At 41.1% G+C, this 27140-nt stretch overlaps 1 protein-coding gene across 15 annotated transcripts; it reads right to left on the bottom strand.

Annotated features, from left to right (window-relative positions):
• Positions 1-92: 92 nt before the first annotated feature.
• LOC119135703 (focal adhesion kinase 1-like) lies at positions 93-26333 on the bottom strand. Of its 15 annotated transcripts, none has more exons than XM_037273479.1 (35): positions 25923-26333; positions 23433-23710; positions 23191-23357; positions 22097-22184; positions 21933-22012; positions 21782-21844; positions 21640-21694; positions 21263-21403; positions 20855-20932; positions 20475-20582; positions 19951-20068; positions 19665-19695; positions 19407-19477; positions 18992-19009; positions 18513-18569; positions 17873-17893; positions 17089-17186; positions 16507-16591; positions 16319-16419; positions 16126-16241; positions 15874-15974; positions 15670-15759; positions 15375-15579; positions 12417-12528; positions 9743-9820; positions 9484-9672; positions 8460-8633; positions 6605-6667; positions 4346-4385; positions 3923-4026; positions 3755-3763; positions 2529-2684; positions 2041-2121; positions 1839-1924; positions 93-1198 (listed from the first exon to the last, which is right to left on the bottom strand). In XM_037273479.1, the coding sequence occupies exons 1-35, from the start codon at positions 26068-26070 to the stop codon at positions 1072-1074; spliced, it is 3537 nt and encodes a 1178-aa protein (XP_037129374.1). In that variant the 5' UTR covers positions 26071-26333; the 3' UTR covers positions 93-1071. The 15 variants fall into 15 exon arrangements, with proteins under 15 accessions (XP_037129374.1, XP_037129382.1, XP_037129388.1 ...); XM_037273487.1 differs by having other exon boundaries at positions 8508-8633; XM_037273493.1 differs by lacking the exon at positions 3755-3763 and having other exon boundaries at positions 8508-8633.
• Between the last annotated feature and the right edge of the window lie 807 nt (positions 26334-27140).

Here is a 27140-nt window from a genome sequence, read left to right as displayed (position 1 = left end):
TTGTTTATTTTACATTTGTAACCCTATAATCACCCAGGTATTGATTGGCTGGCTAGATGTGATCATCAAACCTGGGTCAAACTCTTGATTCATTTTGGTGCTGTGCAAATACGCTCTCCTCCCTGCCACTATGTCATGCCACACGGGTGGACTTTTTGTGTTCTCAGTCCAATCTCGTGAGTTTGCAGATGAAGTTCAAGTTTAGTGGCTCAACATGTCAGGATCTTCTACGCCAAGGGCGCCGTGCTCGGGTTTATTTGCATTGCTGGCAAATCACTGGCGGATATGATGGCGCAGGGGACAGTGAAAGTGAGACAAAGAGAAGACCCTCCTTCATTTTCATCCTCCTCCGTGCTGCTGGGATTGAATGTGTTTGAGTTTTCAGGTTAGACAATGACTGTGATTCAAAACGATGTACGATAAAGAGCAAACTCAGTGAGATCTGAGGTGGCTTCATCAAGGATCTTTCAAACCGGAGCTGAATGAGGAAGACAAGAAAACAGTCAGTAAGATGAAAAGTAAGAAAAAGGTTGTCCTTTAGTGTTCTATATCGTGTCTTCCGTTCATGACGCTATAAATAAGAGGGTGGGAGGGGGGAAAAAACTGTGAAAAGTCGGAGGGGGAAAAAAACATGACTTTAAAAAACTGCTGACATGCTGGAGTCGCTTCCTTGTGATATGATGATAGTCGAAAGAGTCACATTTTAATGGCTTGGCCTACTCCAACAATTGGAATTGATTCAGGGCCAACGTTGCTGGCCTCATCCGTGGTGTTGTATTTCCAAACCATCCGATTATTCCTCTCTTTCTCCCAGTTTAGTCCACAAAGATGACAAATCCCTGATTCAGGAATTGTTTTGCTAAGTTCTTTAAAAAAAAAAAAAAAAAAAAAAGATCTCACAGTGGTGCAGAGTTAAATAAGGGATCAGCTCCGTGATTACATCGAGGTCACAATGATATCAGGGCCTCCGCCCGACTCCAATTGTCTAGCGTTTTGGTTGGAAAGTTCCAACAACTCTCACAGATAAGGAAGTAGACTGATCCCACCAGTCGGTGAACAACACCCGCGGTGCTAATGTGGACGGGACTGGGCCATCATCTTGAGCCGGGATTGGTCAATGACATCCAGCAGATTTTTCGCGTCCACAGCGAGGGCGTGAGCGGCGGTTAGCATCTGCTTCTTATAGTCTTGCTGAAGACTGAATAAAATATATGGGGAGGAAATAAACATTAGCTACATCGCAGTTACAGGGAGTGTTTTTAATAAATATTATACCGTATTTTACGGACTATAAGGCGCACCTAAAAACCTAAAATTTTCTCAAAAGCCGACAGTGCGCCTTATAGTCCGGTGCGCCTTATATATGGACCAAATTCCTCAATTTAAACTGGCCCGAAGCATTGTGTCATGAAATCAATCATAAGTGGCCCGCTGAAGACTATGAATCATTATCTTGTGATTATAAAATAATTTGTTGCGTCTGAAGTTGAAATAAAAAAGATAAAATGGAGAATGATTTGATTTGGATTAAAAATCTGACATGATGCATTAATGGTGTGCCTTATAGTCCGGTGCGCGTTATATAAAGACAAAGTTTTAAAATGGGCCATTCATTGAAGGTGCGCCTTATAGTCCGGTGCGCCTTATAGTCCGGAAAATACGGTAGTTTAGAAATTATACAGAGCAGTTCTATGCAGTTTGTTCATGACATCATTTAGATTTCTCTTCCTTTGAATGCCTTCCCTCTCTTTATCAGCTTCCTTCAAATTTTACATTTTTCTCATCAGTGTCATATAAGGTTACAAACTTAATTGTGCAGTCTGATATTAAGTACCTACCTTGTCATCACATACTGTTGAGCGAGCTTCATTTTCCCAATCAGTTCTGCTAAGTCCGAATTTAAAAGCTTTTGTGCCATCTCGATCTGCAGCAATAAAACAAAAAAAAAATCACATTTACCGAATTGCCTATTAATAATGTCAGTCTGTAGACATTGTATTTGTTTATGTATGTACTAAGAAAAAGAGTGCGTGTCATTACCTCTCTGTGTGTGCTGGCTGGAAGTTGTGGTAAGGTTTCATCGACTGTGGCCAGCAACGTCCTCAATGCGAGGCCCACATCCTGAAAACAGGAAACCACAAAATGAGCTGCGCAGCTCTTATGGACAAGCTCGGATGATGTCAAAATCGACCAAACAATTGCCAAATCATATTTACTAGCGTGTTCAACAGAAGTGGACTGGATTCACTAAAAGTTTACAGAGGGGGGGAAAAAAAATAAAGGTGGGCGCGAACTTGACTGCTCATGCAAAAAATGTGAGAAGGTGATTTACTAGCCGTGCAAAATTGCCTTGCAGCTCATTTTGCACATTTTGGGACGAGTACACGAGTAAGCACACACACAATGTGATTTATCGAGACAAATTGCGATGGCTGATTTTGTTTTTTTTAGAAAGCACGTCTGCTGGAGAGAACATTTAGCAATTTATCACCAAGTATTTGTCAGGTTATGAAAACAACATCGTTTACCTTGACCATGGGAACGTACTCCTCGGGAGGGGCGGGTTGGATCTTGCTCGACATCTCGATCACAGCTTTAACCAACCCGGTCACATTCTCGTATACCTTGTCGTTGGAACGGTCCAGATTGGCGGTGGGAGGGGGGCTGATCTCTTGGTGCTGTAGCTGAGCCAAGTCAAATACAAACATCAATGAGTGCTGTGTTTACGAAGCACCGTAAAACCCAAAACAAATGTGGAGACGATGTAGATGAAACATACAATATGAATGCTTTATGTGCATCTCATCTTCAACACGACAGAAAATAAACAAACTAATGGTGCGCAGACCTTCGGCAAGGCTGAACAATCTTAAAACTGACCATCTGGATCACGTGGTTCGACTCTCACTCAGCACGAATTTTCATTATTTTATTTTCAGCCCATTCACCAAGTTTGATGGGAACACCTTAAACTGTATTTTAAAAGACAAATGATCATGATATTGATGACAGTGCGGCAACTCCCCACATCAGCATGCACTGGTCTTTTACAGCCACTAGATGGCGCTAAGGCACTGAGAATGTACAGGAGATACTTCACTAAAGATACTTAACACCGTCTTAGAGCAGGGGTTTGAGAGTAAATGATTCACAAAATTAACTGGAAAATAAATCAAGTCTGAATAATAAATAAAATGTATTTAAAAAAATGTTCCAACTACTTTCTACGCTACGGACCACTAGGTGGCCACGGGCCACCAGTTGACAATCCTGTCTTAGCGTATTAAACTGGCTCGAAATTTCATTTGGCTAAATCTAGTTTAATTAAGTCCCTTTCTACGTGCGCTTTTGTTCTCGGCATTTGACTAAATTGAAAAAAAGTCAGACTTTTATGGCTACTATTTGGTGAAATATTTTCAGAATGAAAACAGCCACCTTGTACAGTGACACAACAAGTGGACACAAAATATACTGGACAGGAACTCAACAAACAATGCACCGCCTGCTCACATTACACTGGCCAATGTTTAAAACAGACAGCTGTATGATTATATTTTCAGGGAGGCTGCAAGTTAATATTGTTAGTAAAAGTTCATAATAGTCACAAAACAGATCTTTACGGGGGAAATCATTTTGTATTAACAGTACCCGAAAAGAGTGGGAAAGAAATAAAGAATCTACAGAAGAGGAGCACAATTTAAATGTGTGTGATGAGCGAGACATCAGACAGTCAGACAGACATTATGCTGCTTACCCGCCAGGGCTGGGGGTCAACAGTAAGTAGGAGTACAGGAGGAGGAAGGGACAGCGGGAGCAGGCAAACCAAAAGAAGACAAGATATTGGGAAGCATTAAAACGTGCATTCAAGTATTCAAAATACAATTTTCGAGGTCTTTCCACATCGACAAGCGTTCTTGCGTACCTTCACTCCATCGTTGTAGCTGTCTGCAGTGTTCAGACCGGCCAAACTGCACCCTTGGCTTTGGGCCCCGGGTCGTGGTGGTTTCTTCGGTGGGGCCACAAGCTCTGCGGGAAACAACATCTCCTCAGTTCTGGAGTTTAGTACACCAAACAAGCTTCGTTTATAAGTGCGTGCGTTCGAATCTCGTAGGGTTTCACAATAGCATGCCGACTCGGTGACTGAAATAAACAAACCAGCACTTGGGATCACTGTAAAGTGCAGGCTATATGATGAGGACACTGTCTGCTGGATTGGAGACAAATCCAGAGTTGTATAAAGCAAGCTAACACACTATACACTTAAATGCACACTTCAGAGGTTGAAATGGAAAGAGAGGGGAAAAAAAAAACTGTGGTCGGGGGACTATAATTTCAAGACTATTACCTGCTTTGCCAACGGGCTGGTATATGTGTTGGTTTCCCGTCTGCAAAAACAAACACATCAACAATACTTTGGGTTAGCAAGTATGTACGTGTAAGTAGAAGCTTGGGAGGAAATGAAACAACTTTACAGGAGAGACTAAGAAAAGCAAAGAATGCAGCTTAATGTTTAAATCACACCACATCCCTCACTCACTAGTTGTCATTTGCAGTGGAGGGCGTTTGTGTGTGCGTGTGGTCTATCATCATGTTACACGAACATGAAAATTTGCTGTGGCCACACACACACACACAGAAAAAGAAAGAAAAAAAAGAACCTTGAAGCGTTCCTTGAGGAATTGTTGGTTGCAAACATAAAATGAGGCAATTTAATTTTGTCATGTTGCCAGTCAAGTTCAGATATGAAATTGCAGGTAAATGATTTGGCTTCTTTGTGTGAGAAAATAGAAGCGATGACTGAGAAAAGTTTTTGTGCAATGGGAGCCTTGTGGGTTGACAACCACAGACACCCCAAAATATTTGACTACAGTAAGACAAACCCCTGCATATAGGAGGGAGATTTTTCCCACCACAAACCACATTCTATGGGAGGAGGAGGTCAGGCAAGTGTGATGAATTACAGAGACAGAAATATCTCTGTTGCCAAGGGCAACATTAGACTGCAAGGTCTCCTGGTACCAAAAAAAAAAAAAAAAAAAAATCCTCTTTTTAGTACGGGCTATTAATGTTGACAAATTATTTGACTTGTCTGTGTGACTCGTGGTTTCTCCCAATGTGTTCATTGACTTGAAATTCATGGTTGAGACATATTCAGGGCTTTTCCCTCATGCATTCAAACATGTAAAGGAACACTACGGTTATAAACACCAGAAAATGGGAATGTGTCTAATAAAACTGAGCCTTTTGCATGAAAATCTAAGCGGGGGTGGAACCAGCGACTCTAAATCTCGTGCACCCCAGCGGGGTACATGAATTTACACCAGGCAGTGCAAAAACAATGTTACTGATTAAGATCTCCTTGCATCCTTCATCACACCTGAACTTGGCGTTGTCTACCAATGACCTCATCACCAAGGGAGCATGTTAACTTCAGGTCTGAACATGGCTTCACTTGAAAGGACCCATGTGGGATTTTCCTGTGACGCCATGCTTCACACTCGGAATAGTTTAACTGCTTTTTTTTTTTCTGGGTGTAATTACAGGTGGCCAGATTTGGGCAGAGCCCAGTGATCTCGGCACGAACACAGCGCAAAGGCAAAGAGAGACGCACAAAGACGGTTTGGTGTTTATGCAATGGTTTTCTATTAATAACTAGCCGTGATGTGGGAATCCACTGACCCCCTCATTGCTGAGCCCAGCACAAATGGGTTACTTCCTGCTCTGGGATCACAACCCTTTGCCGTGATCAAAATAAACACATGCTACCGCCAATTTGCAGTGAGACCGACCGGAACGTGACTCAGTCATTTCAGACATCATCTTGGTGCTTTTACCATTTATTACCAAACACTTTCCTGTGGCTCAAGTGTGCCCCGAGAGATGATTAGGTATGCCACAGGAAATGATCATTTGTTTGCTATAATTGGATTTTTGTTAATTCACTTATGCCAGCAACATATGCAGTAGTGGCCGGACCAATGATGAAAACATTTTTCTAAATCAATTTACCGTAATTTTCGGACTATAAGTCGCGGTTTTTTTCATAGTTTGGGTGGGGGGGCGACTTATACTCAGGAGCGATTTATATACATATATATGGTTTTTTTTCACTTTTTTGGGCATTTTATGGCTGGTGCGACTTATACTCCGGTGCGACTTATAGTCCGAAAATTACGGTATCTACCTGAACTAAAAAGGTCCAGATTTCACAAAGAGTAGGTCAATTTGTGACTAAATCTCTTAAGTATTGGCAGCCTCGAGTACTTAATACCTAAAAATAAGACCTGGTATTGGTATTCACCCTTTCTATGTAAAATACTTTTTATATCATTTTTTATGAAAAATACTTTTTATATAATTTTTTTTGTTTGGCGGTGTGCAGTTTGTTGTTTTTAATGTAAAACATATGCCTTAGCATCGATTGAGGTTGGTAAGTACTGGTTTTAATTTAATAAAGATGTCTTGGGTGTTGTTGTGGTCGTTAACATCCACAGCCATTGTTTGATTTACAACACTGCTGCTGCCATGCCACTGCTGATAACAGCAAAAAAAACAACAACACACACAGCATATGATGGAGGCAGAAAACATGAGAGCGACTTACTGGTGGCTGGAGTACTCCATCATCTCGGTCCAGACTCCCTCGAGAACTTCTGGTTTCTGGTTTCTAAGCACATAGAAATGTCAATTAAAAAAAAAAAAAAACTTGGCATCACCACTCGAGCATTCAGAAGACACGGCAGTGAAAAGGCAAAACCCATCATAATGATTAAATGTAACTAGTCTTCAGTCACAATGAGAGTGATAAAAGTTTCACATCAAATTAAAAAAATGCAAAACTCTTGCACAGCAATTATTTAGATGATACTACACAAGATTCCCAATACAGCAAAGCACACACAGTGAGCAGTATGCAAATCAAACCGCTTCCACACAATCAAACAACAACAAAGCAACTTCACCACAACTTTTCATTGTCAATCCAAATTCAACAAAGAACGCAACATGTAAACATACAATCCCCTCCTACCGCCTACCAGCTGTCCAAGACAGGACTTGAAGACCAGCATAGCAATGGAATTCATATATGTTGTTTAAGGTGATGTGTCTAGCACGGCTGTATCCTTGTGTGTGCCAGCAGGTTAATGTGGTGGCGTTGGAATATATGCAAACCTCCAGTGCACTTTTATATGACTGGAAAGCCCGGAAAAGAGTTGGAAAGGAGAGAGGGATGGAGCACGCTGCCAATGAGCGCTTACGTCCACCACTTTCTCTCCCGCAGCCCATTTTTCTCCTCCTCCTCTTTCTCACCCCTCCCTGTAGGTACTGCATTATAAAAGCAGACTGAAAAGTACACGCACACTTTTTTAGTGAACTTGTGTGTCGTCACTTAGTGGTTATGTGTGTATGTGTGTGTTGAGTGGACTGTCAGATTCGCTAAGACTATCATTAGTTTGGAATTCACACAGGCCCCATCTGCCTGCAAAAACACACACACACACACACACACACACATATACGCACACGCACGCACAGTGTATACAAAAGAGCACACGCGCACACAATTGTAGAAATGTGAATCTTGTACAAACTCTTCCTTGCTTAATTGTTATTTTTGCATAAGTGCACATTAGAAATGTGAATCTTGTACAAACTCTTCCTTGCTTAATTGTTATTTTTGAATAAGTGCACTTTACAAACGTGAATCTTGTACAAACTCTTCCTTGCTTAATTGTTATTTTTGAAAAAAGTACACTTTAGATTTTTAATTAGGAGAGGCAGCCTCACGTCATTTCTGCATACAGGCATGTCACTGAAGGGAGCGTAAGAGAATTGCATCATAGCACTAAGTAGGTAATCCTTAAAATGGACCAAAAAAAAAAAGAAAAAAAAAAGCAAGCCTATAATTTTCCACCGTCTTGTAGTTCTAATCGTAAGAGCCTGAAATGAAAGCGCCTCTAAGTGAACAAACGTCTTCTGTTTTCAAGCTAGTTGCTATGACGCCAACAGGAATTTAATGCCTCAAATTAGGAGCAATTCCGCGCTGTTAAAATTAGAGGGGATAATGTCAGCAGTTAAGTACACATCGGTAACAGATTTGTTCAGGAAAAATCAAACAATCAACTTAAGGAGATAAAAATCTCCTTCACCACCTAAAATGGCTTGAAACCAAGTTTAAATACTTGATAATCAAACAGTATTTGCTTCAAAAATACAGGACAGTACATTTTCCCAGATGTGAGCATGTTCTTGATAAATATATGATAGACTTTAACAAATAATAAAAAACGTGGGGGCTGAAAGAAAAATGATAACCCAAACAATTAAATGCATGCAACGCAATATTTCCATGCAGCTGAGAGTCATGAACACATTATTTACGCATCTTCGTCAGAGTTATACAAATACTCTTACTTGAAGCAGTAAGTGAATAAAAGATGTAAAGAACGTGATCATACATGGCCTGTAAAGATCTCGTCTTGTCCTCTGTGTGTGCTGTGTGTTACCAGCAGCCTTTCCTCCTGCTCCAGCCACCTCTGATCCTCCTCCATCTGTTGCTGCTGCATCATCAGCTGTTCCTCCATTAACAGGCACTGTTGGCCTACACACTGCTGCGTGTCTATTGCAATGTCCTACACACAACACGGACAAACACGCACGAAGGCACGGACAAGACAAACAGCAGCAAACATGCGACATGGGGACGTATGGATGAAGACAAACATGCGCACATAGACACAAAACGGATGAGGAGCAATGGCAAAATAATAGGATGTGTATGGGTTGATAATGAGTCAGAACTCAATGTGTCATTAACACACACTACACACAAATGTTTTGGCTTTTGGTTGAAATTTCAGTATGAACCAAAATTCACTAACTTTTACCAGGTGGATTTCTGGAAAATTTGGAATACAAGTCCAACTGTTCCATATTTCAGTCCTTTTTGTACTTGCAACTTGTTCTCTAAAAAGGGGTTTTACGGAAAATATGCACCAGGCGTTGGATTTATGAATGGACCAATACGTTTGCAATGGTGAGATATTGAGGAGCATTTATTGGAAGCCATCTTGGTTTCATGTTGTCAACATGTGAACAGCATGATATTGAAAAACTAATTGTTTTGTGTCAAATATTTTGTATTTGAAGCAATTAAAATCAAACACACACACAAGTCTTTTTTCAACAAGGGATAAAAAAAAAAAAAATTGATCCAGGAAATGCATTCTTCAAACGTTCAGCTCTTTAATAAAGAACATCAAAAGTTCCAATAAACTTAAAACAACTAAACAGTTGCAGTCAATGGTTTCCTCTAAAGAAGGTCAGATCAAATTGTGATTAAAGAACATTTAAGGTCATTGCACGATTTCACCCAAATGCCAAACATCCCTAACTTTGTGTGAGTTGCGTTTGCAATGCTGTACTCGAAGCATCTGCTGTGTCCAACATGAACTAAGACAAAAACTGACAACGGTCTCTTACCTCCATAGCCGAACCCCAATGTGCCATATCCTGTCCATGCGACTGAGGAAGATGCTGTACATGCGAGTGTGCGTGGACATGGTGACGCGGGTGCGTGTGTGCGTGATGCGTCTCCAGCATCGTGGCCTGCGGTGGGTAAAGGGCGCTGGGCACTGATGGCAGCGTGTGAGGGCCGGGGTAACCTGTCATCTGACACAAGGGGAATGCGATGAATACCGCCAAATGACTGCTGCAGAATATCATGAAGTTGTTTACATACCTGGTAATGTCCAGAATGCTGGGCACTGGGGTAATAGCCTTCACTGGAGCGGGGACTGGGGTAACCTGGTCTGCTAGGCTATGGTGACAGGGAAGAGGGAAAGTGATGTCACAAGTCATGTTGATCTATTTTTAAAAAGATTTAGAGGGTAGGACACTGGGTCACATGAAAAACACATAAAAAAAAAAAAACTATAGAAAGCTATTAGTTGTTTCTATAAAAATAATTACACGGAATTTAAAGACTTAAAAAACTTTCAAGACGGTGACGTCTGATATTACAGGAATAAACTAAGATTCCAAGTAATTTCAGTTCTTGCACAACTCACAAACAAATTTGCTAAGACCGCCATCTACTGGTGGATGATGGTAGGAACTTGGAACATGCACACAACATGCTCGCCTTTAAATACATGTGTTTTGAATAATAACTTGTATATCGTAATGTAGACTTAAAACCAATTTATATTCTGTACCTGTAACCCAAATAATCTTTTTTTCATATACATTCTTTAAACAAATGACATTTTAGACATAGCCCGTGAAATAGTCTGTTTTTTGAGAAAAATAAATATTTCTGAGAAACAAAGTCCCCGATTTTTTCCCCTTCCCCCAGCATATCTATGAAAAGCAAAGAAAACAAAAGCGTTGAGCAGCAGCGCAGAAGATTTGTGGCACAATTCATTGCCTTCACAGAGACACATTGATCACCATAAAGTTGAAAGTGCTGGGCTGACATACAGAAACAGCGCCACCACAAACACACGTCACAAAGACTTAGAACCCGTCTGGAGAGTTGCTGTAAAAATGTTTCAATGTGTTTGAATGTGATCGAGCGGAAAGCCAAAGTTAATGTGATTTTAGTCTTTCATCTTCTTTCACTGGTACATGTCAGCAGTTTTTTTTTTTAAGTATATACGCACTGTATAGAATTTTACATTTCTCTGCCTTATTGTGTAATGTTAAATCCTTAAGCCATTTATTTTCTTTGTGATCTTATTGTGATATTAGAAAAAAAAAAACTGGTTAGCAGTACTTTAAGCATTTGGACCGACATTCTGAGCAAGCTAAACATAGAAAGTGATAATCTGAGGACACATCAACACAAAGCCTGACGCAGACAAAAACAAACAACTGCCATGAGATGAAGCAGCATGAAGGTCAATCAGCAGCACGCTAACAGGCCCAGCACAATCATGCTGACTTCACGGTGACCCTTCAAAGTCAATTCAGTGACGTATAAATAATTTGAAATTCAAAAACACGTTATTTAATATGATTGATTAGATTTAAAGGTAATGTTGCAACATTTTAGAATGCAGTTCCACAAGCAAGTGTTAGTTGTTAAATGCAATTTTTTGCAAAACTGCATAACCTGCCTTAAATGGTCTGTAAGCAGGTAGTGTGCAGGAGGTGAAACAAGATATGTGGGCAGGGAAAGGAGGGCCTGGCCTTTGGTCGGGTGGATGACCAGTATCGGCGAACAGAGTACAAACGGAGGACACCGGGATTAATTTGTCGGACTGGCGTGGCGGGGGCCTCCCACACTGGGGCAGCGGGGTCGCGGCAGGTTGGAGGTGGACTGTAAAATTAGTCGGGCAGCTGCGCAACAGAGCGCTTTTACATTTGGAAGTTGTCTTGTGACTAGCGTTTTGGAGGTTGAAGGCCAAAGCATCAGACAAGATGGAACTCTGAGACTTACGACTGGGAGGCGATGGGAGTTGCGTTAAGTGTCTTACGAGGGAGGTGTTTGCCCTTGAATGGTATGAACACGGCAGGTGGTTGTCAGTTTTGCGGGGGCAGCTGCCATTGGGCAGGCTCTCAGAATTTTTCGGTCGAGGACAAAAGTCAACATGAGACCGCAGGCTGGACTCTGGGTTTGTGTGGCGCTGGGAAAAACAGCGATCGGTTTTGTGGTGAAAAAGAGGCAACTCGGAAGGAAAGGCGGAACAATGATGGGAAAATACGAGTGATGAAATGGGAGGAGGGATGGGAGACGGGTAGCAGGTAGATGAAGGAGGAGGGTTTCCCAGGCGGGGGGAAAGCTGTGAGGCAAAGTGCTGGCTTGGATGGCAATGGTGAGGAGAGGAAGCAGACAGACAATCCAGACTGCAGGAGGTCTGCAGGGAAGGACGGCGACTGGGCTGCAAACACAATAGAAAGAAAAAAAAAGGTAGCGCGGGTACAAACATGGAGAAAATAAAAGTGTGTGAGAGGAATGAACAGATGGGGGAGAAGCAGCTGTAACTGGAATCAAATACAAAAAGTGACACTCTTGTATAGGTTAAGGAGCCTTACAAACAAAAACATCAATGTCATAATAAAAAAATAAAAGACTGAGCAAAGAAGGGATGTAGTAGCAAGCAGCTGAGCCAACAAGTTGGGAGGGCTTTCGAGGAGCCAGGGTTAGGCTTTCTGACTCATCCAATGCAAGCAGTAATGTCACATTTTCCAGTTACAGTGCTTATTAAGGAAACTGTGGTATGAAGAGAGTGATTTCATCAGTTGTGCTTTGGTTGTGAATTGGGTGAAGGGGCAGCATTAGAGTAAGTACGAGCAACTCCAGTAACGTCAGCCAGGTGAAAGACAATGAATCAAATGTGATTCAAACTAAAACTGTAATCAGTCATGTGAGATTATTCTGGCAGATTCAAACAAAAAGAAGCAAGTCTTACTTTTGGTGGTGCTTCATCAGACCCTCCCGAGTCCCAAGATACTGTGACCTGCCTTCTCATCTCCATCCTGTTTCTCTCCTTCTGCTGGGCCTTCTCCTCTTCTAGTATAGTACTGGAGAAAAAAAGGAAGGAAAGACAACTTAACACGAGGAGTGTTTATGTTCCATGATAACTGTGTCTGGATTTTTATTTTTTTTATTTTTAAGTGTATTGCAATTGAGAAGAAACATGCATTTTGGAGTTTTAATCCACTATCAGGTTTGAATTGGTCTAAAATAATCAGGTTTAGAAACAAACTACAGTATGCAATAAAAACACGTCAAATTTACAAGCAATGTGCCTTAATAAACTAGTACAATGTAAGCATAACTTCAAATCAACTGGCTTGAGAAATGATTGAAACATTTTCAAATCTTACCGGATAAGACTATTTTCTTGCTATATCAGATCTTACAAGAAAACGATTTCCATAAGAGCTGAAGCGTTGATGGTCCACAAAACAAAAACAAAAAGAGAGTAGTCGGGCGATCCGGCACATGCTCTACACACTCCTGCCCTCAACAAGACATAATCCTATTTTTAGAAACATCATTATTACCCCCAGTTGTGTTGTCTCCCTTGTGTGTTTGCGTGTGTCCCTGCACCTGTCAAAGTTCATCTCTAGGCAGGCCTTGTACTTTATTCCCATTGCAATGCACATTTGTACATAAGTCAGTGGGGACATTCCCAGTTAGGGATGTAAAAAACATAATAATCAAAGTGTCACATAAACCTGCAAATGAAATCAGGAGGTGCAAAGACGCTAACTACACCTCCTGGCAACATTAGCACTCCTTCCCACCATCAACCACAACACCATCTGGAGCAACAAGGCTTTTTTATTTACACAGACCAAGAAGAAAGCTGAGTCCACAATTTTGTCAGAAACACCCAGCTTTGCTTTAACGCTGTTCTCACCTGAGAGCTGTCCAATGGAAACTCTACTAACAACCAACGGATGGCAGAAATTAGGAACATTGTACTCTACACATTGATGATGACAAAAAAAATCAGTTTCCTCTATTATAGAGGAAAATAAAATTCAAAATTTAATTCATAATCCTATCCAATGGACTGTGTACCTATTTCACTTTTTGGAATTTAAATAACGTGAATAATCCCGAGAGCATGTTCAGATTTCAGATGCTCCGAATGTTTAATCACACTTCCGTGCTTTCTCTGGTTACACAGAGTCAAAGGATTGCGTTGAGGAGGAAAATGCGTGACTGCTGAGCAGCTTCTAAAAAGAAAGACGTTTTGATGAGACAGAAATCTTCACCAAAGTTTTTGTCGGAGCTTAGAAAAGGGCAACAATTCTCCAAGTTGGTAAACTGAGCAAAATTCAACAATGTGCAAACTAGGGAGAAATTAGCCCTTTTTTTTTTTTTTTTTAAATACAAAGTACATGCAGCAAAATACCATAGTAGTTGTTACAGTAAATTGTCCGTCACCGCATGTAAACTTGTCACATTTGTTAGTCTTTGGAAAAAGAATGACAAAGAATGCAAGACTTTACCTCAAGAGCAGGACAATATAATTGCAGCAGCGTATCCACTCAACATCAACATTTACAGCCAATAAAATCCACTAATGAGGTGTACTTGGGGACCAAGATGAACAACTGCAACAATCCCGGCATCGCTAAGACAAAAGTCAATTCTTCTGGCAGCTTGACAGTAATACGCTACAATGCGGCATGCAGCAGGGGGAAAAAAAATATCACATATCTCAGTGCACGGAAAAGAAGTCTAACTACTGGAAAAGAGCGCTACCGAAGACCCGCTTACTCCTTTCTTTCTTGCACTCATCTCTCTCACTATTCTGTCTTTCTCTGTTTTCATTGGCAAGTAGAAGCCCCTGGCAGCTGCCCACTGTGTGTAAACACACACATGCGCTGGTCCTGTCTAGTAAAACTTAAGGGAAGCTGAGAGCTGCATATTTGGCAGGCAAGACCTATAATTGATAATATGATATAAATATTTTCCAGACCAAGAGAGAACGAAACCCGCCCGGACCGTTAACGCATTAATTTTCCTAGTAAATACAGCCGATGACTTGCATGAGAATTAATGACCCCCCCCCCCGAACAACATCAACTCCATTAAAGTACAGGACTCAACATTTCGTCAGTTTTGCATCGCTTTAAATTGAGAGCATTAACACAAGCCATTAAATGCAGGGCGCATTTCAGCAAGATTAATGGAATTTACAAAACATGAATGCAAACAACGAAGACGGTGAGATTATGATGTAGGAAATGAGTGGAGTAGAGTAAGAAAAATGGCCAAATAAAACAGGAGGTATCATGTTGGAATTTAAGGTGTGAGTCATGCTGGTTGGAGAAAACGCGTAAAAACCACATGCATACTTATTTCACTATTTAGTGCTCGGAAATGAGACAGAAAATACATGTGTGCATAAAGGAGACTTAGTGTTGCACTCTGATTCTTTTTTTTTATGACTATGTAAAGTACATGTGCAAAACCTAACATTAAGAATGACCACGACAGAAGCCTTTTAATGGCATCATCTGCTATCATGAGCTTCTTATATAAATGAAAACATGAAGGAAGGGCTTACTTTTATGTGAATACACATTTGGTGTGGAATTCATGACTTAACTTGACTTTACAGAAACACAGTGACACCTGCTGTCCAAACGATGGAAGAAAGCTAAACTGGTAAAACTGTTGGAAGTCAATTGGAAGTGAGCACACAAAGTCCATTTTAAAAGTCTTTTCTTGTGGCATTTGGGATGTGCAATCAGTGGTCAACGTGAGTCATTGCATAATTTGTTTGGCACAGTTTTTCCACCAGATAACCTTCCTGACACAACACGCTCAGTGCACAAAAGGCAGCAACCGGCGTGTCCATTAGCACTAGTGACATCAAGTTCAAACCACAACGTCAAATAAATACCTGAGCTGGCTTTTCAGTTCATTGAAGCGCGGCCTTTTGCTAGGATCATACGACCAACACTTTGTCATCAAGCTGTATAGGGTAGGGGGGCACTGAGGGGGCATGGCCAGTCGTTCGCCATTCTCTATCCTCCCAATGACGTCGTTGTTTTTTACACCTTGGAAAGGCTTGATGCCATACATCAGAATTTCCCACATACAGACACCTAGAAAAAGGAAAAAAGACACAATGAATCAAATATGAGCAAATTTAAATCATTTTTCACGTACAAAATAATACGTAATGCAGAACTTACCAAACATCCAGACGTCACTGGCTGTAGTAAATCTTCTAAAGTTTATAGACTCAGGAGCCATCCATTTAATGGGCAGCTTACCCTTCGATGCTGAGAGACATGGGAGAAATTGTTTTACCTAAGTCACTTTCCAGTATGGTGTCTAATAATAAAATTAAAAAATAATAATAAGAAAAAAATAACACATGGAGGTGGCATTCGTACCTTTGTAATAAGAACTGTCTTCCATGTATCTCGACAGGCCAAAGTCACCCAGCTTCACACAGTCGACCGTTGATACGAGGACGTTCCGTGCTGCTATATCCCTGAAAAGCAAAAACACACAAAAGTTGGGTGGCGGTCATCCGGAATGCCACGATCCTATTTTCCTTCATTCAAAGCGGACCAGAAACTGTTATTCTCAAAATGTTGACAATAAATAAATAAATCGAGCTCACCGCAGATAAGGCAACATACCTGTGCACAAAGCGCTTGCTTTCGAGGTAGGCCAGTGCCGTGCTGAGCTGATAAGAGTACAAGATAAGGGTGGCCAGGTCTAGACTGTACTTCCTCACTTGCAGGAAAGAACGTAACTATGGAAAGCACACCAAAAAAAACATGTTAGAGCACCTTCTAGCATTCTCAGTAATATTCCAAGTATTTATCTTACCTCTCCGAGTGTGCAAAGCTCCATGATGATCCAGACTGGATTCTCTGTAATGACGCCCATCAGCTTCACAATGTGAGGATGATCAAACTGACGCATGGTTACTAGATGAGGTGACAAAGTGGCTTGTCAATAATCATCTCTAAAGCGTAAACATCATGCATTTCATCAAACACGCATGAAAAGCTTACATGCTTCCTGGAGAAATTTCTCCCTGACGCTGTCCGATGTTGAATTCTTACACGTCTTGACGGCCACAGACAATGCTGGGTTCTCCTGCAAGATACGGGCACATCAAAACACGACAAATCGGACTAAACACTCGTGTAGTCTGTCTGCAAACCATCCATAATATCTTCAACTCTAATTATTAGTAACTGCATTCAATCCGAAGCACATTTGTGACTAAAGAAAAGACGATCCAAGCTCAATGAGGGTAATTACAATGGTTTAGGGATTTGGATTTGTTTCCCCCCAAATTAAACCAGTGTTGCCACGAGATCATTCACAGTGGAGTATATTTAAATAAAAACATTTGGATTTAAGCTTCCCAGAGTCACCGTGTGCTGAAAGCTGATTATGTCTCTCTGTTCTCTTCTGTATGACTGCAAGTGTGCTGAGGGCACAGATTACTTTATTCAAACAAAAGTGACAGCAATTCAATTATGCAGTTTTTGAATTGCCGTACACTGAGAATAAAGAGTATACATGAGTCTTAATAAAACTTTGCCCCTGAAATTAAATCTCATGTGCATTTTTCTGTGTGTACTTACCGGGCTGATGTAGACTCCTTGGTGGACGTCCCCAAACTGACCCTCGCCTATGCAGCGGCCCAGTTCAATGCGATCCCGTTGGATTTCATAGTCCTGTGCTGGATAGACAATAAACACATGAACACGAGCACACACAAGAAACAAGGTGAAGGCCATTAGAACCAAACTTACGCACACTTACAAAGCTTGTCAGAGCACAGCCTTGTCATTTGCATGTGATTATGTGAGCACGTTTTTCACACAGCCCGTTGTATGCAGGGTACGTCGAGTTTTACTCTGCAGCATACATCATGTCATCGGCTGGTAAAAATTTATACACCATCTTAAATTCGTCCATTTACTCTGGCAAGCTTGGTAGCAGTCCGCATGCAACAATCGGCAATTCGAATCCAACATGCTGAGTAACAAAGTTCAAATTTAGGTTTAAATTTGTATTGTATGCTTTACTCAGGGGAAAAAGTCAAGTTGATGGTGTATAATGTAATGTATACTTGATCTGCAGTGAGTTCAGTATCTCTGTTAAGTTCATTGCAACTTATCTTTAAAAAAAAAAGTTTGTTCCTTTTACGAATATTCATGTCAGAAAAGTGGGCCCACTTTGCCCCCATACTGACAATACAAATGCGAACACAAAGAATGTAGGTCGGGTTGCACAATTAAAAAAAATAAAAAGAGTACATTCAGATGTTCATTTACTGTTGCAGGCAGACATGAAATGAGGTTCACAACCACCACCAAATCAAAGTACCACCACAATATAACTATGGTATGTTCAAATCATTACCTTGATCTAGTCCATAGTATTCTGGGGGAAATCGATTATTGATAGAAGACAAAATAACTAGCCGTGAGTACAATGGCAATCACACTTGGAATATTTCAGTAATTTTTAATTTGACAGAAAGCACGTGAAGAAAGAGTTGCTCCAGGACTAAAAAATTATATTTAGTGCAGAAATCTCTTGAAGAAAAGTTTTACAAGATCAAAAAACAAAAATAAAATTAATACATTAGCAATGTTAGTTAGTTTAAATACTGTACCAGGTTCAGAACTTTTTATTCCCCCCAACTACTATATTTTCCATATCTTAATTTGTTGATAATGACATCAAATGATCATATATCAGATAATAATAAGTGTATATGTAGAAGAAGATAAGAGAATCAAACGCAATGGAGGCAAAAATATTTCTAAAATGACAAATTTTCAATGAAAAAAAGTCACGTTTCTAAAGATCACACAACAACAAACGCACAAAAAAAACCACATGCGTGATTTTTTTTGACGTTCCACTTTCCTAATCACACATAGACTCATATGGTTCTCGAGATCACACAAGTCTGATCAAATCCACTAAGTGAGAATCTTATTCTATAACAAACTCCTCATATTGTACGTCCAAATGTGTATGTCGGCCGACTTACTTGAAGGCATTGTATAAGTGTCCTCCTCATCTATGATCTCAGCATAGTCGTCTGTTTCTGTAGAGCCAAGGGCGACAAAAAAGGGAAAATATAAGCCTCAAATTATGACTAATAATATTCTGACCACAAATTAGCAGTGAAATACACATTTTCAAAAAATTGAAAATGAGCTTTTTAAAAAAATGATTGGATATAATTACCTGCCAAAAACAATGCCACCATATTCAACTCAAAGCACATGCACAATTATTAGTGCGAAACTAATGCACGCACGCGCCAGTGACAGAGAAGAGTGACGAGCGGCGGCGAGAAGCAGACACAAAGAGGAAAGGGGAGGGATGGAAACGGCTGTTCTTTCCAGAATGTGTCACAAAAACAGATTGAGTCATGGAGAAAATGGCATCAGACACACGCACACAGATTCTTTCGACACATGCAGTCAAATCAAACCAAGCAGGAATGTCAAAGATATTGTTTACCATCGCCACTATTGTGCCCTGTAGAAGCCACATGCAACGAGAGATGCAAGGGAAGGAGAGAATTGTAGAAATTAGTATGCGTGAACAGTTAGGACCCATATCTTGTGTTGCATTGATTCTATTTGTGTGTTCACTTTCACAATGACTGGGAGCTAGTCGGAGATCGACAAAGCTGAGAAAGTCAAAGCTAAGTGGCAGTGACTTAAGCTCTCCATGCACACATATGGTGTGAAAGAGAGACTCTTCACTGCAAACACAGGGGGCTTTATAGGGCAAACTGGGGGCGCACACACACACACACACACACACACACACACTCACACACGCGTGTCCACAAAGCCTTCAGTCACTCAGAGCATTAAACTTCGCAGAGACTGACAGAGAGCAAAGGGAAAGGACAGAGCGCGTCTTCTACCTGACACACAAACGGCTCTGGTTCGTACTCCGTCCATCCGTTTTTCCATCCGCCGCTCGTGATTTGATACTCTGCATTGGAAAAATTGAGTTAACACCTTGTCATAACGCTCACGCTGATTGTAAATGACGAAATCTCAATATAGAAGTTATAGATTTGCTATGGAGTACTTTATGATACACAACACCCATATTTTACACTACAGCTGGATATAAATGATGTTAAAAAAAAAATTGCATCAAACGTTGCCATACTTACTTTGGGATGGATGGTAGTGCTCGATCGCCCTCTGCAAGACAAAATAAACCTAGTGCTTACACATCATTGTTTGCAGACAGTTATTTTGAGGAAAAAAGTCAAAGTCGGGTATTCAACGTGACAAGCATCTCCAGTCCGTTAATTATCTGCTTGGGTGACTATTGTTGGACTATATTGACAGTATTCAAACACACAAACACATTCTTATTCATGGTAATCTTCGCGTAAGACAACCACTCGAGTGGCAAGAAGCCCAAAATACATAGACGTGGGAGTGTGTCCCTACCCTTGTGGACTCTGACAATGAAGGAGTGGCTCGTGGAGGAGAAGAGTCGACAGTAACCATCAATCAAATCAGCCATGTTTTCGGCTGTGGTCAAGGAAGCTGTGGTGACTGTGAGAGGCTGCACATATACACAAAACATTTGTATGATAAGCAGCACGATTCTATAAGTAATATTTTCCAAGAGTAGACATCCAGACACATTCATTTGTTCACCCGTGCACAGAAAAAGATAGTCATGATGTGATGCGTTTTTCCACCCCCGTTGTTCTGCAACACGCCCACTGTTGACATACGCGTACTGACATTGTCTACATCTTTATCAGGAAACAGTGTCACTCCAAGTTAAAATGAAAAATGATGATTCACGAGCATGTGCTGGTGGTTACCCGTATAGGTTTCGCAACCGTTCTGATGGACTTACCGTCATTGAGAACACATCAAATCCAGCATTTGATAATATCAGTGTGACAACATGAGGGAGGACTTGTAAAGTGCGTGCGTGTCAAAAAAAAGTGTGTCGTCACCTCTGGAGCACCAGCTACGTTTAGCTGCAGCATGCCTTTCCTATCTTTTTCCTCCAAAGGTGAATACTGGATGGACTGAACCTGGTTGAAGTTAGCTAGGTGGGTAGGCTGGAGACATGAAAATAAATCACAACTAATTATTATTAAATATCTATTTTGAAATATCAAAAGTTGAAGTGAAACATGCCAACTGTACATGTAAGACAAACCAGTAGAGGGCAGTGTTGTGAATTACTATTAAGGACTCAAAAAGGATCATTAATGAAAAAGTGGACCCTAGTTTCAGAATATGGAGGTATTTATATAACATAACATATATTTAATTAACACCTATAAAAATAGTTCAATTTGAGGGTCATGTAAAAACTGACAATACTCACCGTTGAGCCTTTGTCCGTGAGGTAGCTGATTCCTTCCTCTGGCCCGATTGCTAACTCGACTGATATTACCCAGCTAGACTAAAAACACAGAGAGAACAAGCAAATAATAACATTTCTCACGCCGCCCCTTTTTATATTTTATCAAATGACATTTTACTCAACTGTACTATGTAAGCCAATGAGTTGCCCAGTGAGAAAGTAAAGATACAGGACAAATGGAAAATGTTTGAACCTGACTGTTTGGTTCTAGTAAGTCATTAACATGATAGCATTCCACACTGGAAGCTAAATAAATTCCTGGTTTCCATTAGAATGGCAAGATACGGCTGGGAAATGTGGGAATGACCTTGACAACTCATCCAACACGGAACATTTGGGACTCCATGAATTGAATCCTGCCCTACCTACCCCTAATGCGCATTTGAAGCACTCCTTATCAAAGTGGTAGATGGGAGAGATGATATCAAAAAACTTGTGGATGCTCTCCTCATCGTTGAGGTTGGCGAACTGCTTAAAGGTCTGCTGGATATGCTTGCGAAGCGTTTTTGCCTGAGAAAATGGTGAAAGAGAGACATTCAAAATAAGAATGAAGTACACAATAAGTCAAGGTAACTGTTCCCACTGAAATGAATGGAAATGCGATTAATCCGTTTCAGGCCCTAAATGATGTTATATTAACAACTAATTACGGCAACGTCACTTCAAGGATCAATGGTACACATAAGCTCCTCCACCAGAATAAGGTGAAAGGTCACAGCAGCGGCGTTCAATTCCTATGATCTTACCTTTAGAGAGTCCAGCAGGCTTTTAGGGAAGAACCTTCTCAAGCCAACATCTTTCCTGAAACAAACAACGGCATCACAAAACAATGACTTTGGGTAATTGAATAACCACATCAATGAGACATTGTATTGAAATAAATGTTACTCGAGGAGCTCATAGTTGGATTTCTTGTCAAGAGCATTTCCTGGCATCTCTCTGAAGAAGCGCCTGTAAAGTCGAAAGATGTTGGTGGTTAGCAACTAAGAAAATAACCTTTCAGGTAAGGCAACAGCAACTCTTTTTAACATTAGCTCACCTGATTTCTAGACAGCCTAGTTTCAACGCCACCTCTTGATCCACTTGATCGGCGATATGTTGCATGTAGTCACTCTTTACCTGTTGGAATAAATGGATGGAAAACGTGAGACCCTTTGCGGACTTCAGATAAGCGACTATTGTGCTTCTGAGCTATTGTCACACCTGGTGATAGAGGTAGTTGAGCGAAGGTTTGTCCTCTGAGAAATGACTGAGGTAACCTTTAGGAAAGTAGCGCATCCGTAGCTCATACCTGAGAATTGAAAAGTTAATACTAGTTGATGCTCATAGGAAGATCAGAAGGCAATGTTATTGTAACCTCACTATGAAAAGTAGTATAATGGAGGGAATTGGGTCAGGAGAATTGAGTAAGGGATGCTATAACCCTACAAACAGATGAGAGAGAAAATCCAGGCTGAGAACAAAATGAATAAGAAAAACCCTGTTCAATAATGAATGAAGGAAAATGTGGTACAAAGGGAAATTAGACACACTGGAAAGCTGAAAGCCAGAATGAAAAATGTGTGAGGGGAAAAAAAGGACGCAGAGTAAGATCAAAAGGGAAAATGCTAAGCGCCGTGCACGGTCCCATGAGACAGATGGAGAGAAAATCAGCGAAGGGAGATAGACGGGAGTGTGATAGAGAGTCAGTCGATCCCTTGGGCTGCGCTCGCCTCCGTTCTAACAATAGCTCAGCAGCAGTACCTCCCGTGGGCTTGCAACTCTGCCACCCTCTGAGGCACTACTCTTTGGCTACATGCTTGCAAAATGAGTAACATTTAAAATTCATGTCAAGGAGTGGAGGGCGATAAGTGAAAGATGAAGACAAATGAAGACGCATCCATGCAATTACATTGTGGTGCTTTGAATTGCTCTTAAGAGCTAACGTGGTTCTTCCACTCCAGAAAACAGCTTGCCCAAAGTGAGATTGGGACAATCGGAGATTTTTCAGCACACAAACCAAACTGCTTCAAATTCAAAAGTGCAAGATGACATTTCAACTTTGCTCATTTTTCCAGCAAATGTTAGGGGTGTCATTGGAATCAGAAAATGAGGTTTTGATTGTAACCAATCGTAACATTTTCAAATGTTTCACCCTTCAATCGTATCGTACCCTTGGAATCGAGATACATTTTGAATCGTCTTATGAGAGAAATGCAGAGCCCGATTAATTATTTATCCAGGCCTTTTGATATTCTCGTCTGAGGTTTGGTTTCTGATAACAAGAAGGGGAACACAAAAAAAACCATATACGCTACCTCCACTCCTCTTGTGGGTGCTGTTTCTCATATTTCTCCCTGACATGGCAAACTCCCAAGTCAGGATGTAACCAGTGGCGTGCGTCTGTGTGCAGATGGGTTAAACGCAGGCCGAGTGAAGTGACGCAGCGCAATTTGTGGATTTCGGCTATCTTTTGGATGACTCCCTGTTGAAACAAGCAAAAACAAATGTGAGGAGCAGAAGGTGACAACGACTGTCGAAAATGCAAATGATGCCATACCCTGACATCAGTAGCATCTCCATGTCTGATATTACTCGCCCAGGTGCTGGGTTCACTATTTGTCTCAAAGTAGTGGAAGATCTTCAGAACCCTGTCTATAGAACCCGGAGTCCGCTCGAGACCACCAGCAGAACCGCTGGTACCGACACCAGTACCACCGGAGCGAGATTTCACTCCACACCCACTTGCTGCGGAGTGATTGAGTTTGGGCTCCAAATAGGAAGATGCTGCCATGCCTGACTCAGATGTTCTTACTGGGGCTAACTGGCCGTCATATTCTGGGAGAAAAACAAACAAGACAGGCATTAAAATGAGATTTCATAATCAAGTTAATGACAAGTACCAGCATGGCTCAATACTGTTTGTCCATAACCCAACATTCATCTTGGTAATAGAATGTTTTGGTTTATTTTACAGTTTATTTGTTCATTTGCCATCATGCAGCAAATATTCCACTCCCAACCTATCTTTTGAATGTTTGTTCAACTCCAGGTCGCGCATGGGCCGATTCGCTTCTGATGGAATGATAACAGTGTGCAAAAATACCATGGTATTAAAATTCCAGTTCTAAATTGCCTTTTAATATTTAGGTCAAACAACATTTTTTCCCCATTGAAAAAAAAAATGTTGTTTTTACAGTACAGTAAAAAAATTGTCAACTTTAAATAAATAAATACCGTATTTTCCGGACTATAAGGCGCACCGGTCTATAAGGCGCACCTTCAATGAATGGCCCATTTTAAAACTTTGTCCTTATATAAGGCGCACCATTAATGTATCATGTCAGATTTTTAATCCAAATCAAATCATTCTCCATTTCATCTTTTTTATTTCAACTTCAGACGCAACAAATTACTTTATAATCACAAAATAATGATCCATAATCTTTTTGACTCATGATTCATAGTCTTCAGCGGGCTACTTATGATTGATTTCATGACACAATGCATCGGGCCAGTTTAAATTTAGGGATTTGGTCCATATATAAGGCGCACTGTCGGCTTTTGATTAACTTTTAGGTGCGCCTTATAGTCCGGAAAATACAGTACTGTTATATGGCTGTGTATTATTGTGCATCACAGACTTAGTATAACTGACAAGTGCAGGGGGAAGGTAATACGTCATATAATCAAATGCAATGAGCTTGAAGCACTGCCAGTTTCCCAAATGCAAATACCCCTGATTCATCACAGGCATAGGACTAAGAGTAGAGAAATATGTTTGGACAGATGCACTCCAACACACTGCATGCTTATACGTTGGTGTGTGTTTAATACACGATACGAGCTGGCCGGTCAGCAAATGAGTCAACAGCAGCCTGGAAAAAAACACTGACACAAGGTCCTTTTAGCGAGCCCTAATAGACCCACGGTTCAACGTAAATCAGGTGATTTTAAGTAAATGAATTCAGAACCAGGAGGAAATGCTGCGGTCCAAGTTCAGACAAGAGTGGATGTGTTCCGTGAGTAAAGGACACACTGTGTTCTTCTGAAGCGTTTCCTCTGCTCACACCTGCAAGACAGCTAAGGTGGCACTTTAAATCTGGCTTTGACAGCGTGATGGGCTTTGAGGACATAATAGAAATGTCGAGCCCATTTTGGTGTTCGCTGACCTTTCGAAACCTCTTTCACTCTAACTGAAGCAGAAAAAGCATTGGCAAGTTAAACAAAAGCCAATTTTCTCCTGTAATTCTACGGAGGGAATATTCACACACAGCACGCACTTCCACAAATGATCTGAAGAGAACTGCAACCATGCAGACATGAGATTGGAAGTTGCTAGTATTTTCCTTTGTGGGGACTGGCAGTAAGCTTGGTAAAGGATAGTGGGCGGAAGAGTTCAGATTTGGCAGTGAGATGGTTTCTCTTCTTCTCTCTTCTAATTGCTATTTGGGTTACTGGCACAATCTTGGAGGAGCCTCTTCTCGGCCTCGCCGTATATTTTTTCTGCAGTTGCTCCCATTTATCTGTACGGCCTTTCTCTTTAAATCCTGCATTCTGTTCTCTCCCTTTTACTCTTCATAACTTTTTAACTGTAGCCCTCAAATGCCCTGACTAATCTCCTCCCGTCACTCACAGATCTTTTAGTTCCTTCCTTTACATCTAAATTTGATCCTCCGGTTGTATTGAACCACCTCGCTTCTTCCTTCCTTCCTTCCTTCCCCCCCTCTCATCTTTCTCTCATCCTCGCACAATTTCCTCTCCCTTTCGGCTCTCCTTACTGAGAATGATTGTCTCTGTCCACAGAAAAATTCAAAGTCAACCTAACTATGTTTCAATATAAATGAATATTTTCTTTACATATATATTTGTACTGCAACGCAATTTTGGATGGATGGCTTTTCAGTGACAGTCCATTCGCTGACTTCGCTCATTCGCACAACCACTGCAGGTCACCTCCTCGAGCCGATGAACAAAAATTCCTTCGGGACTATCAGCATTGTTGTTGCAAATTCCAACCATATTTCGTTGAATTCATTTCTGTACCTACTTGGTAAAGGATAATGTGCATAGATGCACGCCCCTTTGCTCCAGCAGAGCGGGATGCAGCCATTGCTTTCCATCTTCTGTCTAGGGGGTGCTGTTCCAATCTTGGCAACAACTCCCAAAATGAAATTGCTAAATAGTGAAATCAGCATAAAGCCTTAGTGTCCCGAGTATAAGGCGACTCGTGAATGAATACTCCTTTCAAATGATTGAAATAAAAGCAACCAAGGGAAAAAACAGGAGGACTCCAAAAATCACAATCACTGCTGGTGCAACTTTCATCTTTACAGAAGTGAAAATATCCGGAACTTCAGAGGGGCAACGTATCGCTAGTATATAGAGTCAATGTTTTTGTGCTGGTGTGGAGGGGAAATTTGGCACATTGCCATGTAGGGGGAGAATTTTTTTTTAAAAAGGTATTCAAAACCAACTAGTGCAACACATTTAACCAGCTAAATTGAAATAAATCCTTGTAGAGAAGACAAAGAAGCTGAAAGCCACTCATTTCATGAGGTCTTCATTCCACTTCAGGCCATGATGTAGCAGTTAAAAAAATCCCCAAGACAATTCAAATTCCGATCTTCCTGCAGCTGTTCATCAAAATAATCAATCCTTGAGATGAATTCCAAAGAGTGCAGGTTCACAGCCGGCATAAATGTCAGGTTGCAGCATCATGGCATCCATGTTAAAAAAAACAAAAAACGGATAGCTTTCGGTCCCAAAGCACACAAGATAGCTGGTTTCACGTTGTCGTTCCACGACGCGATCGAAAGCAGACAGTTGAGGTAACGAAGCAAAGCGAAACTGGTATCACAGAGGAAAGCAAAAGTAGGGCAAAGAAGGGCAACGAAAAGCGGAGCACAACGAGGAAGGAAGAGCAGGACAGAAGAGGCGGGGGGGGGGGGGGGGGGGAGCTTTACATCATGCAAAGCATCCAGGTAAATGAGGTCAAGCAGGTGTATGATGTCACAAAAGAACAAATTGACCAAACAAATCAAGTCAAGCTAAGCGACAAAAGTACCAATGAAAAGTCAAATATCCATGAAAACGTTGCCGAAATGGGTTTTCGAGTCTGATCCCGACTTCCCCTCACCGGGCTGCCGCAGCTGATCACGAGCGCAATATGCATGCAGTGCAGTGCTTAGCTGTGAGCGCAGCATAGTGCGTGTGTGTGTGTGTGTGTGTGTGTGTGTGTGTGTGTGTGTGTGTGTGTGTGTGTGTG

This window comes from Syngnathus acus, chromosome 16 (assembly GCF_901709675.1).
Source record: "Syngnathus acus chromosome 16, fSynAcu1.2, whole genome shotgun sequence".
Lineage (NCBI taxonomy): Eukaryota > Metazoa > Chordata > Actinopteri > Syngnathiformes > Syngnathidae > Syngnathus > Syngnathus acus.
Note: the sequence above shows the minus strand (reverse complement) of the source record. Positions and strands in the feature narration are given on the sequence as shown.